This window comes from Vombatus ursinus, unplaced genomic scaffold, assembly GCF_900497805.2.
Source record: "Vombatus ursinus unplaced genomic scaffold, bare-nosed wombat genome assembly UNPS02014809.1, whole genome shotgun sequence".
In the NCBI taxonomy this organism is placed as follows: Eukaryota; Metazoa; Chordata; class Mammalia; order Diprotodontia; family Vombatidae; genus Vombatus; species Vombatus ursinus.
In genome coordinates, this window is record NW_020954587.1 from 2881343 (window position 1) to 2900344 (window position 19002).

Sequence of the window (19002 nt, forward strand, 5' to 3'; positions counted from 1 at the left end):
TCTCCCTCTCATTACAGTTACCCAACATTCAAAGTCCTTTCACTTTGCATCTCACACCATGAGAACAATGGCACTAAATAGCACCCCTCTTTCTTCTTTCTCTGTTCTTTAATTGAGAAAATAGCATAGGAATCAGTAATGATGATGATTCATTTCAAATCTCACTCATTCAACTTAGTATTTCTATCTTAATTTTTCTTAGTTTCCCTGAATTCTGCTTAACTGGATCCCCCAAAGAAATTGTGTGATAGTAGGTTAAGGCAATGTTGATTGATCTGGAAAGGTATTTATACATAGTGATTGGAATGAAGAGTCTTATCTTTATCTGGTAGTGAATTACGTGTGTTTTAGAAATTGTCCCTACTTTCATTTCATTTTTTCTCTGTACAGACTTGCTGTAGCATGTGCAGATGTCACAGCCCAGTAAAACCATCTCAGCAGACAGGCTGAACCAGGTTGAGGTTAAATGACAGGCCCCAAACCCACTGGTGAGTTAGAGGATGTCTAACCAAGCATGTGAAGTTTCCTGCAGTAGTAGAATGGATAGATGAGAACAAGTTGTTCCAGTGCCATGAAGGCAACTGAAGCAGGTGCTGTGGAGGGCTCAGTTTGGTCAGGGATCTAAGACACCAAGGTCATCTACTGCGTCCTGGGCCATTGCCAGTCATCCTGACTTTTGTCTTGCCACTAGACTTTGATGACTCTGGAAGAGAGAGTAAGGCTGACAACTCTGTGCAACTTTGCCTCACTTAAATCCAATTTATGAGTGAGTCAAGACATCACCTCCTCACGTCATTGGTCCTCTTTGAAACAAAGGACAGACAACAACACGCTTTTCCCACTCTTGCTCTTTGCTGGCCTCCTACGGGGTCTGCTTTCTGTTCGTCTTGCATGGTGTGCTGTCTCTGCCAGAGATGGAGTCTTTGCTAAGTGTTGCTTCATGCTAGTTCTTTTAGCTTCACACCCAGAGGATTTTCTTCCATCCTTCCTTTAGAAATAGGAGAAATCCATCACAATTTGTCATTGAACTAGGAAAAAGTCCTCAATGGCTTCTTTCCCACAAGGGTCGATTTATTTCTCTGAGCCTTGGCCAGAATGAATGTCATCTTTCCAAGAGGAAGTCACTTGTGTCAGGTGACATGCTCTGTGGAACACAAAGGACCATTATGGGTAACTAGAGACTACAGGCTTAAATGTTGTTGTTCAGTCATTTTCCAGTCACGTCCAACTCTTCATGACCCCATTTGGGGTTTTCTTGTCAAAGATATTGGAGTAGTTTGTCATTTCCTTCTCCAGTTCATTTTATGGATAAGGAAATCAAGGCAAACAAGGTTAAGTGACTTGCCCAGGGTCACACAGCTAGTAGGTGTCCGAGGCCAGACTTGTACTCAGGAAGATGAGTCTTCCTAACTCCAGGCCCAGTACTCTATCCACTTCACCACCTAGCTGTCCTATTGAAATCTTTTTACTGGTCAACAAGAGACCATGTCTGACAGAGTCAGAAAGTCTTTTTAATTCCCTATATACCTTTTTAATTGGTAATGGTTCCCAATTTGCATGTATTTAGTTGCTACTTTTACCAAGAAAAAAAAAAGGGAAGGGCAGAGTTTAGGGCTGTTCGGTGGTTTCTTAACTCCAAACTCTTTTGCTTTCCTATGCAAACGTGTGAAAGGGGAAAAAGGACCTGAACAGACTAAATCCATGAGGCAATTACATTGTCTGCCCCTGGCCTTGCTGAATTCTGGTCTTTAACGTGTATATTTGCTCAGCATTGAGCTGCAAGCAAAGGGGAAGGAGTCAGAGAAATTGAAGATACCAGAGAGGTGGACACTAACTCATGGTGCAAAGCACTTATGAAAACAGAAGAGGAAAGCATCAAGTCCGCAGATGTGGGGATTAGCTTTGCAAATGAGGAAAGCCTCCTCTTCCTCTGAAACAGAACTGATCCAGGAAGTGAAAACGAGAAATTCTGTACCTTTTTGTAGTATTATCTGATACGTAAAATTCACTACTGGACTTCAGTAGTATAAGTAATGGTCTAAACTGACATGGATTTTTGTGCTGGCTCCATTTCATATGAGCCCCTCTTCTGTGCTTTTAGTCCTTCATCAGGAAAATGGAAATATTGCTTGGCATGATTTGTTGTATCTGTGCTTCTCAAGATTGTCACAAATATAAAGGAAAAATTATCTATGATCTTTTTCTTTTATCCTTCTTGGATGAAAATTCTTCCCTTAAAAACAAAGCACTAATGTGAAACTCAATAATCCAGCTAAAACATTTACATATTCTGGCACGTGCAAAAAGACAAATGATATGAAATGGATTCAAATGGAATCCCATTTTGTCTTCTGAAATTACTGGAAAAGTCTTGCCTTTACTTACTTTGAGTAGCCTTCATGGAAGCCCAAATGCTTCAACAAGATAAAATAGCTAATGAATCTCATATAACCCCTTGCGAAGTTGTTAAACAACATGACATTTGAACAGCTGTTTAAATGGGAAAGAGTTCCCATAATCTCTTAGCATCTAATTCTTTTTTATAGAGAGCAAAGTAGTTCAGGCAATGACCAAAAAAAAATTAAATTACTGAATTAATTGATTATGAGGCAGCTAGTTGACACAGTGGATAGAGTGCCAGGCCAAGAGTTAAGAAAACCCGAGTTCAAATCTGTCCTCAGACATTTACTACCTGAGTCACCCTGGGCAAGTCACTTAACCCTATTTGCCTCGGTTTCTTCATCTGTAAAATGAGCTGGAGAAGGAAATGGCAAACATTCCAGTATCTTTGCCAAGAAAATCCCAAAAGGAGTCATGATGAGTCAGACATGACTGAAATGACTCAACAATAACAAAAATTGATTCCATAGGTAAGCTGCAACACTTGCCTTCTTTTAAGGGCATGCATCCCTATTTATTGAAGAATAGAACCTATTCTTCTGAAACATTTTCTCATAACAGAGATTCTCTGTCAACTACAAAGGAAGTCTAGGCTAGTGAAACTGTCCCCAGAGGAACGTGGCAAATTTCTTTTTAAAGAAACATTTATAATATTCACTTATTTCTATTTGGGGTGAAAAAAACTATGATAATGATTTTCTTTTTTTTGCTTCAATTAAGGGGGGAAGAGTCCTCATGGAATGTCAAACTACCTTGCTTTGTAAGCACTGAAATTACTTAGATTTGCTTGACAAAATGATAGTTTGGCACAAAACATATCAACAGTTATTTAATTATTCTGAAGTGGAATGAGGGCTGGATTTCAAGACATAGGACCTGGGTTCATATTCCAGTTCTGCCACTTATTCCCTGTATGACTTTGGAGAAGTCACTCTGGACCTCAGTTTCCTCAAAAGTAAAATAAAGGCGATTGGACCTGATCTCTGGTCCCTTCTGCCTCTAAATCTACAGTATTATTATATGAACTAGAACTTCCTTTCTTAAAAAATAAATTTTTCTTGATATGTTTTGACATTGCCTTGTATCCTTCCTCTCTCCCAGAGGGAGAGAGAAACAACAAATAAGATAAATATATTTTTGAGGAAAAGGAAGAGGAGGAAGAAGAGGAAAAAATTAGCAAAACTGATCAATGCATTGAAAAAAATCTGACAATATATAAAATATTCCACACCTATGGAATCCCAGCTTCTGTGGACAAGTAGGGATAGATGTCTTCTCACATCTCTTCTTTGGGACCATTAATTTCCAATTTTTTGTAATAATTGGTTATTCTTTTCATTTACATTGTTATGGTCATTGTGATATTGTTTTCTTGGCTCTGCTTATTTCACATTGCATCAGTTCATGTAATACTTTCTATGCTTCTCTGATTCCATTATATTCACATATCTCAGTTTGTTTAGCCATTTCCCCCAAAAATGGGCATCTACTTTGTTTCCATTTCTTTGTTAACAAAAAATTACTGCTATAAATATTTTGGCGTATATAGGACTTTTCTTTTTTTTATCAATGATCTCCTCGGGATATATGTCTAGCAATGGCATCTCTCAGTCAAAAGGCTAATAACATCATCATTATCAGCAACAACAACAGTTTGCAAATATCTTTACAAACAAGCAAAATCTTGGTTGTCCTAAGGCTTATGTCCTATGCTAACATTTGTTATTTTTATTGAATAAAAATGTTTACCTAGAGTCTGTATTTGTACCACTGTTTTGGGCACTTCGAAAAAATGATTTCACAATTAAGTTTAAACCCAGAAATATTAAGTTCCCTCCAACCTCATAGTATCTCATTCCCTGATCCCTTTCCCTATTACTATAATAATAGCTAGCATTTATATAGCACTTAATATTTGCAAAGTGCTTTACAAATATCTTATTTGATATTCACAATAACCCCAAGAGGCAGATGTTATTATCCTCACATTGCAGATGAGGAACCTGGGCTAGGAGAAGTAAGGTAAGTTGCCTAGGTTTATACAACTAGTGTCTGAAACGGGCTTTGAACTCAGGTCTTCCAGACTCCAGGTCCAGCACTAGATATATCCATTGAATCACATGGCTATTTTAGTCCCTTTATTTGCCCAATTCCGATTCCATTCTCTCTAAGTGGAAACAAGGTTAATGGGGCCAAACCCTTATTTCACAAGAAAAACAACTTCTTCCTCATCTCTGTGGAAAGGAAAGAATCAAACTTGAATTCACTGAATGCTGCACAACCAGGTTGATGAAACAAATAACCCAAAGGCTTATAATGTGGAAATTCTCACTAGCAAACTAGTGATGCTTTCTTTTTTGCTTTCTCTCTCAGGTTTGCAGAGTTCTTGTTTACAGAAGAGTTCAAAGCTGGTTCTCGGGTACTGGAGAGTATTTACAGTCTATATGAAGGCTTCTCCGGAACTGTGTGCTTCCTAATTGACTTGCTGCAACCTGGCCAGGCTGAATTCCCTCTCTTCAGCGTCTTTGTTTAGAAGATGACAACCACCAGTGCAGTCATGCAAAGGCATCTGGGATTTTCCTTTAGCATACAAGGAAGGCAATTTATACATAAGCCAGATAGCAGTATCACTTCCACTAGCCTTAACATTGCTGGAGTATGGGGTGGGGGCAGAGGTAGGAAGGAGAGAGGCATGTTGGGGGTTCAAGTGATGGCAAATGATACTAGATTTGAGAGGGAAACCTGCATCTTTTTTTAAATTACATTTCTTAAAAGTTTAGAAGTTTCTGTATTTTAAGGAATAAACAAACATGAGACTAGAGGTGCGGGAAAGGGAAAGCAACATGAATTACCTTTCAGTTGGTAGCATAAAAAAATGAATATGGAACATGAAAATATAAAAAATACAGAAGCTCTGGAAATTGGAAAGAGAATTAAATGGTTGTAGGAACTCCCCACACTTAAATCCAAGAACAAAGACAATCAAAGACTTCTAAAGCTGAAAACTTTGAAAAGGGTAAAACTTTCTGATGGATGAAATGACAAAATCTTGTTGTTTTAAGTCTTGTGATCTATACTTAAGAAAATGTTATTTTTACTGAATAGATATGTTTGTCCAGAACCTGCATTTGTACCATTGCCTCAGGCACTTTGAAGAAACTATTTCACAACTAATTCTAAACCCAGAGATGTTAAGTTCCATTCAGCTTCATAGTGAATCTCTCCCTGATCCTATTCTCTTTCATTACAATAGATAGAAATGCATGTAAAATGCTTTAGCCTAGCAAATGTAACAAGTGTTGCTGTCAAGTACTTTTCTCTGTTTTGATGTGTTAACAGTATTGTCTAGTAATTGAATTTTAATTCAACAAACATTTGTGAAGCTTCTACTTTGTGCAAGGCACCATACCAGGTATTAATATGTAAAGATAAAAAAAAAAAACCTCAGTCCTTGTCCTTAGCAGTTTATAGGCTGGTACAGAGGATGAAAACTGTACATAGTAACTATGATACAAATTAAATTATCGGATAAAGTGAGAGATTAGAGGGGGCAGGAATTATTTCTAGCTCAGAGAATCAGGAACAAAGGTGGCATCTGAGGTGAACCTTGAAAGAGAAGGATTCTGGGAACAATGATGTGGATCAATTTCAGGCATGAAGCATAGGAATATTTTTTTTAAATACTGTTTTTAAGTATGAAATGTATTTTAGGGCATTGAATTTTAAAACTACTGGTCAATCCCCCTACTTCAATTCTGGGGTAATCAACTGGGGTAATCAACTACAAAATCATTTTTGTCAGCTTCTAGTAGGATACTGCTGACCCAATATCTTGGTCACAGACCAAAAGAGACTTTATATGGCGAACCTGGGTAAAACATCACTCTCAGTAAAATTAATAGTTTAGACTGTTTCACTTGTCTCCCCAGGCATCTATTCAATAGCTGAATTGCTTCAAAGCTTTAAAGACGAGCTGTCAGAGAAGTTGAAACCCTTCTATGAATGGATAGAAATCTTAAAACAGTTCTAGTACAGACATAGTTGCAAAGCACTATAGCTTTTTGAATGCACCCATGTAATTTGTTATTTAATTTTTTTAACCAACAAAATCTATTTTCTCTCCTTCCCACCTCCCCCTGCCATTAGCAGGGAGAATTAAAAAAAAAATTCTTGTATCAAATATGCATAGTCAAGCAAAAAAAATTCTGTTTTGACTATGCCCAATAGATGTCCCATTTTGCACCTTGAGTTTACCACCTCTCCATTGGAAGGTGGTTACTGTACTTTATTGTGTGTCCCTTGGAATTGTGATTGGTCATTGCATTGATCAGAAATCTTAGATTCTTCAAAGATGTTATCAATTGCATAAATTGTTTTCCTTTCTCTGCTTATCTGTACACTTTTGTGATGATCAATTTTCTACTGTAGGGTGGTGAGAAAAAAAACACACCTATATTTTCAAGATTCAGTACAGCAAACATTTGTAATTGAGAGCCTATTGAGTATAAGATTCAATGTTATAGCACTAAGGGGATATACAAATGAATAAGATACTGAAATTGTGCAAAGGAGTTCATAAGGTGTAGCATATGAAAGAAAGTCATTTATACAACCATTTGTCCCCAACTAATAAGTTAGCTGGAGCTTGGGACCATAGATTTAGTCCTAGAAGACACCTGAGAGGCCATGTAATCCCTATCCTTCTTTTTACAGATGATAAAACTGAGGCCCAAAAGGTTAATTGACTTACCTGAAGCCATACAGGTAGTAAGTATGATAGATGGGCACAAACCTATGTGATCTGATGCCAGAACTAGGGTTCTTTCCAATGGACCATGTTCTTTCCCTAAGAAATAAATGACTTTTGTCTTTACCTCAAAGTCATGACTGGATACATCCCCAGCTAAACAGTTGAGCAAAACCAGTTAATAGAGTGACCACTCTGGTGGTATGCTACAGACCCACATGCACCAGCATGTGCAGCATTCTGCACATGGGGCTCCCTACTTCTGCATTGGGAGGTATATTTCATTTTCTGATCTCTTAGGTCAAAATGGATCATTACATTTCTTCAGAATTGGTTTCTTTTAGTATTCTTTTCATTTGTGTTACTGTATTTATTGTGTATTTTGTTCCCTTGACACTTATTTAATTTTTAATAGAAAAAAACCCTTTTCTAAGCAAGTGTCATATCTAACTTTCTCTCCATTGTATTTTCATTATTTATTGCTCATTAATCATTATTTATTACTCATTACAAACAAAAATGAAAATTTTAATGTAGTTCTTTTGTCTATAATGAATATTTATATTTATAAACACAGACCTATATTCATTACCTCAAACAGTGGTTTTCATTCTGGGGAGTTAGGAAACAGTAATACTTGGGCAGAACCTAAAACTTGTTTTGCATAAGACTCTACAACATTCAAATAGCACTCGATCAAAGCAAACTCTTTCTATAGCTACTTAAAACTTTATAAAAAAATTTAATGAAAGCTATGCATTAAGCTACCAGCTTGGAATTCTGTTATTTCATTCTATATCTGCTTGATTACTGTCCTTCAAGATAAGGAACTGAGAAAATAAATTGAGGCAAGGTTACAAAATAACTTAACTGCCTTTATTTCAGTTCCAAGAATAACAATGACAGAAAAACAATCCCTAATACTATGATTTATTTTCACATAAATGGAATTTTATTAGGGTAATAAAAGTATGACCCTGGTGGGCCAAAGCATCGTTATGTATACCACTTCCATTGGAAATAAAGATCTAAATGAGTTACATTATTGTTTGAAAAATTTCACTCTTCTAGGTTAGAATCATGAATTAATTTTACCAGAACCTACATTTAAAAAAATTAAATTACCTGAAGTGTAAACACACAGGTGTTTGGGGATTTTTCTCCTTTTCTTTTCAGGGAAGAAACTCTTACTTGGTGTGGGGGGAAGAGATGGGCTTGCAGTTAGATGACTAGGATCTGATCAATCACCCCACCTATGTGAGCTTGGGCAGATCACTTAACTTCTTTGGGTTTCAGCTTCTTCATCTGTTTAACAGAGTGGTTTGTTGTGTGGTTTGCTTTTTGTTTGCTTTTGTTTTTGTGAGGGTGGGAGATGTTGGTCTAGATGAAGCCCATTCCAGCTTTAAATAAATGCATGATCCATGATGCTCTTACAGTCTTTCCATCCGTGAATATAAAACCATCCTGTTTTAGAAAGTACAGAATAGATGATTTAACATTGAACAGTTCAGACAAGGGATGTAAGCAAGTAAGCAAAGGATAAAGGAGCCAGAGAAGGAAGAACTTTCCTTTACTGTAGAGGGCAGGAAAGGAAAATGCTGAAAGAAAAGGCTTGAAGGTAGGTTGGTGCCATATTGTTTAAGGCTTTAAATGCCGATAGAAGGAATTTAAATTTCCTTTGGGCCAAGAAAGAATGGGCTTTCTTGGCAAAGAAAGTTTCTGAGGAGAGGAGTGATATAATCAGAGAAGTCCATTGGAAAATGATGAGACAGTGACAGCAAGCATGCACTGGGAGGCCTCAACTAACCTGGAAGCAGTAAAGCCAGTAAGGAGGTTATTACAATGATCCAGGTGAGATGGTGACAAAGGAGGGAATTAAGGTGGTTACAGTGGGAGTAGAAAGGTGGGCACAGTCCAGAGAAAGGATTTGACAATTGTTGGATGTGGAAGGTGAAGGAGATGGGAGAGTAAGGGACCTCTCTGAGGTTGAAAACCTGTGTGACTCAGGGGATGGTACAGAAATAAAAAAAAAAGAAAGCTAGGATGAGAGTCAAGACTTACTTTGTTTTGTTTTTGCAAAAGTAAAGTGGGGGAGATTAATCCTAGGGATCTATGATAAGTTAAGCTTGGAAAATATTGCAATTTGATCAATCTGGTTTTAATAACCAAAGACTTGTCTTTTGTGTAACAGTATGTCTTCTGGAGCTATAGAATGTTGTCTTTAGAAGCTTTTAAATGCAGGTAAAATAGCATTGCATTTTTACAACTAGAGGTAGAAGTCTAATACTAGATTCAAGGGAAATAGTCATGAAAGATTTTAAAAGTTGATCTGTGAGGAACCATAGAAAAGGAATGAAATGATATTTTGTATTCCATTTAGATCAGGGCAGTTAGAAAGCCCATCTTATTGTTATATTTCTTTTCCCCAAATAAAATTGTAAGTCATCCCTACCCACACTTCAATTTTATCCAGCATGTACTGTTCACTGATTGGTGCTGAAAAAGTTTGATTCATTTATTCCTAATGTGGGTGGTTTAGTTTTGATATTGGAAGTGGTTCAGTTTGAATCCTATTAACTGGGACCCTTTAGTGATCTCTGTTAGGGCAATTTCTTAATCAAGAAAATGAGAGATTGAGATAATAATATCCCTTCTTGATATTCCCCATAATGCAGTATAGTTATCAACTCAATGGCATTTCTTAGTGCTGCCTGAATTTGAGCTCTTACCTTGACTCACCTCTTAATGTTACCTGCCCTATGAGCCCCTAGGTTTCCATCAGATGCATTCCTTATCATTTTGCTTTCTTTGGACCAGGGGTGGGGAACCTTCGGCTACCTGTGGCCTTCTAGGTCCTTGGATACAGCTTTTTGACTGAGTCCAAGTTTTACAGAACAAATCCTTTTATTAAGGGGATTTGTTCTGTGAAGTTTGGATTCAGTCAAAGGGCCACACTTGAGGACCTAAAGGGCCTTGAGGCCACAGATTCCCTACGCCTGCTTTAGACAATAAATCACAATGGCTTTGAATGCACTTGATAGTAGCCAAGTAAACTATGCTTATGATTTGTGGTTGAAGCTAAGTAAATGGATGTTGCAATAGAAAAAAAAATCCATCTAATTTTTGCTATGTGTCTACTAGGTACAGAAAAAAGAGCCATGTTCATTTAAGTTCTCAGATATTTCCCCACAAAATGCCGTCTCCTTAGTGTATGTGTGACATGACATTGCTCTTGAGATTTAACAAAATGTCCAAAAGTATGATGAGATCTCTCTTTCCACACCATGCATGCCCACCATCATCATAAGCTTTTTAAATTTGGTTCATCACTCCCACCTTGCTTCCATAGAGGTTCTGTTTATGCTTAGTATACATATGACTTCCTTATCCTCACAGAGGATATTTCCATTAGGCAGAAATCATTCCTGCATAAATGGAGATCTGTTCAATGCAAATATTTGTTTCCCTGGGAGCAAAGGATTCAGTGTACACCAGAACCTACCAGAAGGCAGCAGGCCAATTCTGCAGAGCCATTCAATTCCATTCAATTCAACAAGCATTTCTTAAGCAAGGGAATGTATTGGACAATGCTATCCCTTTTCCCACTGTGCCAGCAAAAGGGGATAGCAAAACACTTATTCATTGAGTTTGGTTGCTGAGGCTAATTCAGGCCAGAGAGTTGTCTGACGGGTAATCAAAGCCTTTACTATGTTCTCTGTATGGAGACCTGGATTAGTTTTCCAATTGTGTATCTATACTACCCCTAAATGTTTAGTTTGCTGTTCAGATCTCTGCTTCACCTTGGTTATCTGATTCAAATGAGTTAGTAAGTTTTAAATGGACAAAAAAGCATAAAAACAGAGAAAGGAAAAAGAACCTTGAAAAATATTATGTTTCACAGTCAAGAGAAGCCCACTTTGCATGACAGAAGCACCAGGGTGCTCCTATCAGTGATTTACTTATTTATTTATATTTAATGATTTGTTCCCCACCTGTTGTCCTGATTCCTTCTTGCTCTGATGTTGAGATATCAGAGCAAGAAGAAATCAGGACAATTTAAACAAAACAACTAACAGAATTCAAAACCATTAATAAAAAAGTAGAGAAGATGCCTTGGGCAATTGGGAAGATTAATTTCTCCAGTGGAATGGTGAAATTAATTCTGACTTTCCTCATAGTTCAGGCAAATAGGGAACATTCTCATTGTCTGATTAAAGAAATCCAGTACCTTTTCAGTTGTTAGGATCAGGGTTGGAATTGACAGCGAATATATGTGTGTGTGTGTGTGTCTGTGTGTGTGTGTGTGTGTGTATACATATCTATATTTCCTGACCATATTTAATGCCAGCAATAATTTCAATTCATTTGTGTGCATCCTTCTTGCTTCTGCAATGGATAACTTTTGTAGGTAAGTAGTTCTTTTCCAATAGAATATAAACACTTTGAGGGTAAGGAATGTTTTCGTTTTTTTGGTCATTCTCTTCCTAGTACCTTCTATACAATAGGTGCCTAATAGCAGGGTGGAGAACCTGCTGGCCTCTAGGACACATGTGGACCTCTAGGTCTTTAAGTGTAGCCCTTTGACTGAATCCAAACTTCACAGAACAAATCCCCTTAATAAAAGGATTTGTTCTGTAAAACTTGGACTCAGTCAAAAGGCCGCACCCCAGGCCCTAGAAGGCCACATGTGGCCTGGATTCGCAGGTTCCCCACCCCTGCCCATTCCACATTTTGACTGGGACAGTGAGGATTGAGAGGGGGTTGAGATTTGGGGAAGGAAGCTTCCAGTCACTTAGGCCAATGGGGTCCCAGGACAACTCCTTTAGATAAAGTTTCTCCATGGTTTGGGTGGGTATATTATTGTTTTCTTGCTCTTCTTGAAATCTTTGGTTCTCACATTTGATATGGATCATTCACATTCCTGGTTAGTCATATCTGTTATATGGTTAGTTATATCTGTTGAATGATAATCTCTTCTCTTTAGAACCTGCTCTCATTAATCACTGCACACTGGTCCTTTAGTAGCTATCGTCCTCCCCGCAGCTGGATAGAGTTTTAAGGCCGCTAGGTGGCACAGTGAATAGAGACCTGCAGTCAGGAAGACCCTCATCATGAGTTCAAATCCAACCTCAGACGCTTACTAGCTATGTGACACCGGGCAAGTCACTTAACCCCCTCAGTTTCCTCAACTGTTAAATGATCTGGAGAAGGAAATGGCAAATCACTTCAGTATTTTTGCCAAGAAAACCCCTAAAAGGGGTCATAAAGAGTCAGACATGACTGAACAACAAGGCAAGAAATAAAGGAATAGGACAGAGACAGACTTTATTATAGGAGTCACCTTACATAAAAGACCTCATTTTGCTGAGGCAGCTAGGTCATACAGTTGACAGAACACTGGGCCTGGGGTCAGGAAGACAGGAGTTCAAATCCAACTTCAGATACTAGCTGTGTGACCCTGTGCAAGTCACTTAACTCTGCTTCAGTTTCCTCAACTGTAAAATGGGGCTAATGAGAGCACCTGCCTTATAGGGTTGTCCACGAGGATCAAATGAGATAATATTTGTAAAAATGCTTAGCACAGTGCCTGGAGCATAGTAGATATTTAACAAATGATCGTTCCCTTCGCCTATGAGGTCTTGTATTCAAACATGATTTTAACTCCTGCTGGAGCCTGAATTCATGCAAATGGGAGAATAAAACTTGCCTGCTCATTTCATCAATAAAGAAAACTTGGCATCTTACTTTAATTTAGAATTCTAAAATTTTTTTTAATATGTTAAATTAAATATCTCAGTCCTGGTACTGGTATCAATCTATCTCCTTGAAAGACAATAAAAATCATGAGAGCTTATGTTTCTTTGGCCCTTGACAGTTTATGAGGCACTTTCATATACATTAGCAAATTTGGTCATAACAACCTTGGGAGGAAAGTAGGGCAGATAGTGCCACTCATATTTTACAGATGAAGAAACTGAGTCCCAGAGAGGTTAAGTGACTGCCCAAAGTCACACAGTTAATAATTGATTCTGAGGTCCTTGTATTTGTTAGACTCTTTTGGAGGATATTTTCTATATAGCTTTGACTAACCATTCCAGTGAAGTGAGGGTAGATCTATTCCAGTAAGGTTTCCTCAAGAAGAAAAAGATGCCCCAGGGGGCAGCTAGGTGGTGCAGTGGATAGAGCACCGGCCCTGAAGTCAGGTAGGACCTGAGTTCACATCCAGCCTCAGACCAAACACTTGACACGTACTAGCTGTGTGACCTTGAGCAAGTCACTTAACCCTGATTGCCTCACACACACAAAAAAAAACAAGCAAAAAAAATAAAAGAAGAAGATGCCCCAGGGGAACAGAATGGAACTATATTGAAATTTGCCATTTAAAGTCCTTCCTAATCTATAGTTTCAGTTTAGACTTCTTAACAATGTGTGAAGTACTTTTGAGGTGTTACATTTTTTGAACATACTGCTATCTTCCCTCTTCTTTTCTTTATTAATAAGGAAAGTGTGGCACCTCACTTTTATAATTCCTTCTAGATCACTAGAGAGGAGATTGGATTCCTTTCCTTTTAAAATGGAAGGGTCTTGTGCTTTTAAAGGCATCACTTTGAATTACCTTATAGCCATAGAACATTTTAGAACACAAGTTGAGTTTCCATTGTATGTTGTAATAAAACACTTGCATTCAGATCTCTGTTCATTTCCTTTCCTCCTCCCCTCCTTTTTTTCTTCTCTTCCTTGCAATTTCCCACAAATAGACTGTGCCAGTTTTCACAGCAACAGTTTTGCCTAATTTCTGGGAAAGGTATCCTGAAAGCTGTTACTGGTGTTCCAAATGGGTTGCTGAAAGAAAAGTATTGGTTTATCCTCTTGTACCCCTCAATTTCCCCAGAGGCCAAAGCATCATTTCTTGTTACTCTCAGTCAAATTAGAAACTCTTTTATACCTTTTTTGTTTGTTTCAGGTCTGACAACCCTATATACACGATGGAATCATCTGAATGTTTGTAATAGATCTATGGGCATGAGCTTTCATTAATTTCCAAAATAACCCCATTTCTCTGTGTCTCCTTCTTTGCAATATCAATATTCTAAAGAGAGAAGGTGGTAGGGAAAGGAAGACAACTTCTTGTGGACATTAAACATGAAACATCTTCACGTGTATCAATGTAAACATGAGGCACATGGGAATCTAGTAGAGAAATGCAGCTTTGGCTGATGTTTTGCTATGTGTTGTCTGTGATGTTGATTTATGGTGTCTACCTTTGTGCACTGTCATTATGTGTTTTATATGAAGTAGAAAATGCCATAGACATTAGTCTAAACGAACTATATGCTACTTTTGCCTGTTGGCGATTATCAGCAAGTTACTTTTGTTATAATTTGGTCTTTTAATAGAGGCTGTAGCACTGCTTCACGTTAGGTATGTCTTTAGGGTCCTTAGACAAGCTCCATTTGTCAGTGAAGATAGGAGAATCTTCTTCATCAGAGTACAAATACTCTTCAGAGCAGATTTGTTTAAATGACCAGATCTGTCTCTTTTCTTGGGGAGGAGGGGACCCTTTTACCCTTCAGTGTCTTTTGAAGGTAGCAACAGCTGTAAGCAACTCTGTCCTCTTCTTCAATTCAATTCCATTTTTATATAGACCCTCACAAGAGAAAGATTGTGACAACCAAAGGCAAAAATTAGCACTAGGATCAATCTGATAGAGACCTCTACCATGATATTTCTTTTCAAAAAAAGGCAACACCCTTTGCATCTTTGAACATCCAATGGCCTCTGCTGAGATAGATGGATGGGGCAGATTCCCATTATCTATCTGCAGATTGGAATGGATAGTGAAAGAGGTTTCAGCTAATATCACCAATGTGAAAAATGGGTAAGTTAGTGCCATATTCTTTTGGATTGCTGTAGCAAACCTACATTGACAAAAACTTAGAAAATGAATATTTTAAAATTAAATTATATCCAAAAGCCATATGCCAGAAATACTCAGGGCTTGTATGGCAATGCTACAACTTAATCAGTGATAGGAATGGAAAATTTCCAAAAGAATAGCACAGAATTTGCTTCATTGCACAAATATTTTCACAGAACTAACAGTAATTATAGAAACAGGATTTTATTACCTTGTCAAACATTCTATGAATATGTCATAAGCAGTAGTAGTATGCTAAGGCAGTTAATTAATTAACATGTGACCATAAAGGAATAATTTGTAGTTAGTCTTACTAATATATCTAGTCATATCAGAGAATTACTATTAATGTCACTATTCACATGATTAACAACAGCAACAATAATATTCATGATAAAAATGACATCCTTTGTAATATATTTACATCAGGGCACAAGGCAAAAATTAACAATATTTAGTAAAGTATATATGTACCTATGATTATAGCTGTATACCTATACAAATATATACATATAGAAGTAATCAATGAGTAGTCAAATAATAAGAATTAGCTATGACTTCAAAATCCTACTAATGCACATTAGAATGTTAAATCTAACACTACTTCTGCATTACATAATTCAAATTTTCAATGACTTTTTTGCAAGGTAAATGGCAAATGCTTTTTCTACAAATACCTTTTTGTAGAAGCAAAAGGCCCTAGGCTCTCTTGAAAACAATTCAACAAATTATTTCTGGGTACTTTTGGGTACATTAAAAAAATAGACATATAGCAAATAGGTACAAACACAACAAACACTTTGCCATATCCTTTAATATATTCCACAATGTCCTAAGTTGCTGAATTAAATGCAATTAAATTAAATTATAACACAGCAGTAGTCTCAAGTATACTGAAAAGTTACATGTTGATATATCATTTTTTTAAACATAAGAATCATAGAGATCTGTTGCCCAAAACCTAATATAAAACAACTTCTTCAACATTTCTGTCCTGTTGGAGAAATGCAATGAATTGTATATTAAATTAGATAGACATATCTGTCAGGGGGGAAAATGAACATTTATGGAACCTAGCAGATACATGTTCAAGGACAAAACAACATATAAAGGTATAACTATAGACATGAGTCCAAGGGCACAGTTACCTAATGTGCATTTCTGGAAGAATGAACTTCAAAATGCTGATCACATCCTAAGTTCTTATATTGATTGCTCACAGAATAAGAAAGTGAGAGCTACAGCCTAATATTATTTCCCCTCTAATTGTAATGTTTGCTCCCAGCCATAGTGAGATGTAGTCTCTGTAGAACCAAGGTTAATTCTGCTTTAGCAGAAAACGCACCTTACTGTTTCACAAACTGCTATTACAATGTTCTAAAACACTGTGATATTTCCTATGTGTTTTCTATACTAGTTTTGTACTGTAAATAACCCAATAGAAACTAGAATTTATAGTATTTAAAGCAGTGGTACAGTGTTGGCTTACCAATGAAACACCCTCCTGTACAAATAGCCACCTTGTTAATGTAAAACCTGTGATAATTCTTTGCCTTAAAATAAAATCTAACCTTAAATATGGAAACTGTGTGTTAATAAATTGTAGGCATATTCCTTTTAAAGTCTGTCATACCCACAGTTCTATTCAACTAACATTTATTAACAACCAACTCTACAAGGCATCATGGCCTAGTGGATAGAGAGCTGACCTGGAAACCAGAAAAGCCTAGGATCTGATGCATGCTAGCTGTGTGACCTTGGGCAAGTCACTTAACCCCTTCATGCTCTGGGCAATCTTCTAATACTGTCAGCTACACAGATAATGCTAACCTCCATTGGTGGAAGAAGTATTCTTCACTCAAGAATTCCCTATCAGAGGTCCAGTTCCCATCCTAATATATATGGCAAAGACAAGAATGAAGCAGTGTCTGCCCTCAAGAAGCTTACATGCTACTGAAGGGACATAACAGGTACTACACAGGTAAGTAAATAGAAAGTATATAGAAAATAACACAAGTCACTTTGAGAGGAAAAGAACATAAACATCCCGGGGGAGATCAGGAAAGACCTTCTGTAAGACATAGCATCTGAACCATGTCCTGAAGAAAGATAGGATTTCCAAGATGCAGAGGTGAAGAGGTAAATACATTTCAAACAGGGGAGATCATCTAGGCAAAGGCCCAGAGGTGGAAGAGAGAATGTTGTAATACAAGAAATAGGTAGCAAAGCAATCATAGGGGAATGGCGAGTGCATGAAGGTGAGTAATATGAAATGAGACTGCAAAAGTAGGTGATAGGACCTTATTTTAGAAGTCCTTATATGCTATGCTGAGGATTTTGCATGTTATTGTGGAAGCACTAGGGAGCTATTGAAGATGTTTTAGCAGTATCAGTTTGGCAGTTCTAAGCATGATGTAGATTCAGCATTGATAATACCTTGCCTACCTGATGCATAGTTTGGTGATTTGCTAGTCTTCATAAAAACATATTAGTAAACTAGTAAACGGCAGGGCCTCATACCCGAGCTCTTGACTCTACCAAACTCCAGAACTTTATAGACCTATTGGGTCATCCAACATGTGGCCTAAGAAGAATAAATTTAATTATCTCCTTTGTGCCCCTTTTATTGGTTCCCAATAAAACTCTCATCTTATATCTGTTTTGTATCATTTAAAAAAACAAAATGACCAGAATTCCAATTCCTCTTAAGCTGATCTTGTAATCAAGAAGGGGAGTTCTCTAAATAAAAGGATAAATCTTTACTGGTTACACAAAGGGAATCATTCTTCTGGCTGGCACACGGAACAATTATCAGGTTGGTTATGCTCTTGTGAGAATGGCATTTCCTTATGGCCCTTTAAATGTTATTGCCTTTCATATTATGACTATTAGTCATTGTGATCTGATATAGCTAGAACCTATCTACTATTTCTTGTGAGGCTGCTATGCATTAGCTGATTGATTCAGATCATTCAAAGCAATGTTATAAAATAAAACCCCTGTGTTTGAAAGGGGAAATAGGATGGCTACAGTGTAAAGGAAATCATAAGACACTCTTGAATATGAAAACATTTCCATCCTTGTGGTTGGTTGCTTGGTAACTAACATTCTAGCCATGTGCAAAATGTTGCTGCAGTTAGAGTTCATTAAGCCCAGAGGCTCCGAGATGAGAGTCAATTCCATTGCATATGCCAGAAAACAGTTCTTAAGGGACAGGGTAAACAGAGGTTAAATGACTTGCCTAGAATCATATAGCTAATAGATGTTTGAAGCTAGATTTGAACTTGGGTCTTTCTGACAGCAAGTCCAGTTGTCCACTATGCCACTTGACTGCCTCTATAGAAACAAAAATAAGTACCACCTAGTAACAAACACAAAAAACAAATCTACAAATTGGCCATATGTAAAAATGTATATTTCTGATTCAATGCCTCTGTTATGTCACTTCTCCTGCTTCAAGATGAGAAGTATGATCCATTATCAGACTTCCAGGGTTCTAATTGGTCATTGTGTTTATCATAGTTCTTAAACTTTCACAGTTGCTTTTTTTTATGATGTTAGAGTCAGTGTATAGATCATCCTCCTAGTTCTGCTCTCTTCATTTTGCATCATTTTATAGAAATCCTCCAAGGTTTCTCTGAATTGGTCCCTGTTGTCATTTCTTTTGCTATAATAATATTCCATTACATTTGTATACCATAATTGTTCAGCAGTTCCCCAAATGGTGGGCACTTGCTTTGCTTCAATCTCTTTACTATAACAAGAAGTGATGCTATACATATCTTTTGTACATATGATCCTTTCCTTCTGTCTTTGATTTCTTTGCAATATATACATATGTGTCACTGAATAAAGGTATATACAGTTTAGCAAAATTTTAGGTATTCTTCCAAATTGACTTCCAGGATGGTTATATGACTTCACAACTGCACCAACA

At 37.2% G+C, this 19002-nt stretch overlaps 1 protein-coding gene across 1 annotated transcript in view; it reads left to right on the forward strand.

Moving 5' to 3' along the window:
- LANCL3 (LanC like 3) overlaps window positions 1–5048 on the forward strand; it is a 98792-nt gene extending 93744 nt beyond the window's left edge. Inside the window, exon 5 of the mRNA XM_027875421.1 lies at window positions 4774–5048. Within this exon, the coding sequence (XP_027731222.1) occupies window positions 4774–4933 (160 nt within the window). The 3' untranslated portion in view covers window positions 4934–5048. The remainder of the gene's footprint in view (window positions 1–4773) is intronic.
- Window positions 5049–19002: the final 13954 nt, after the last annotated feature.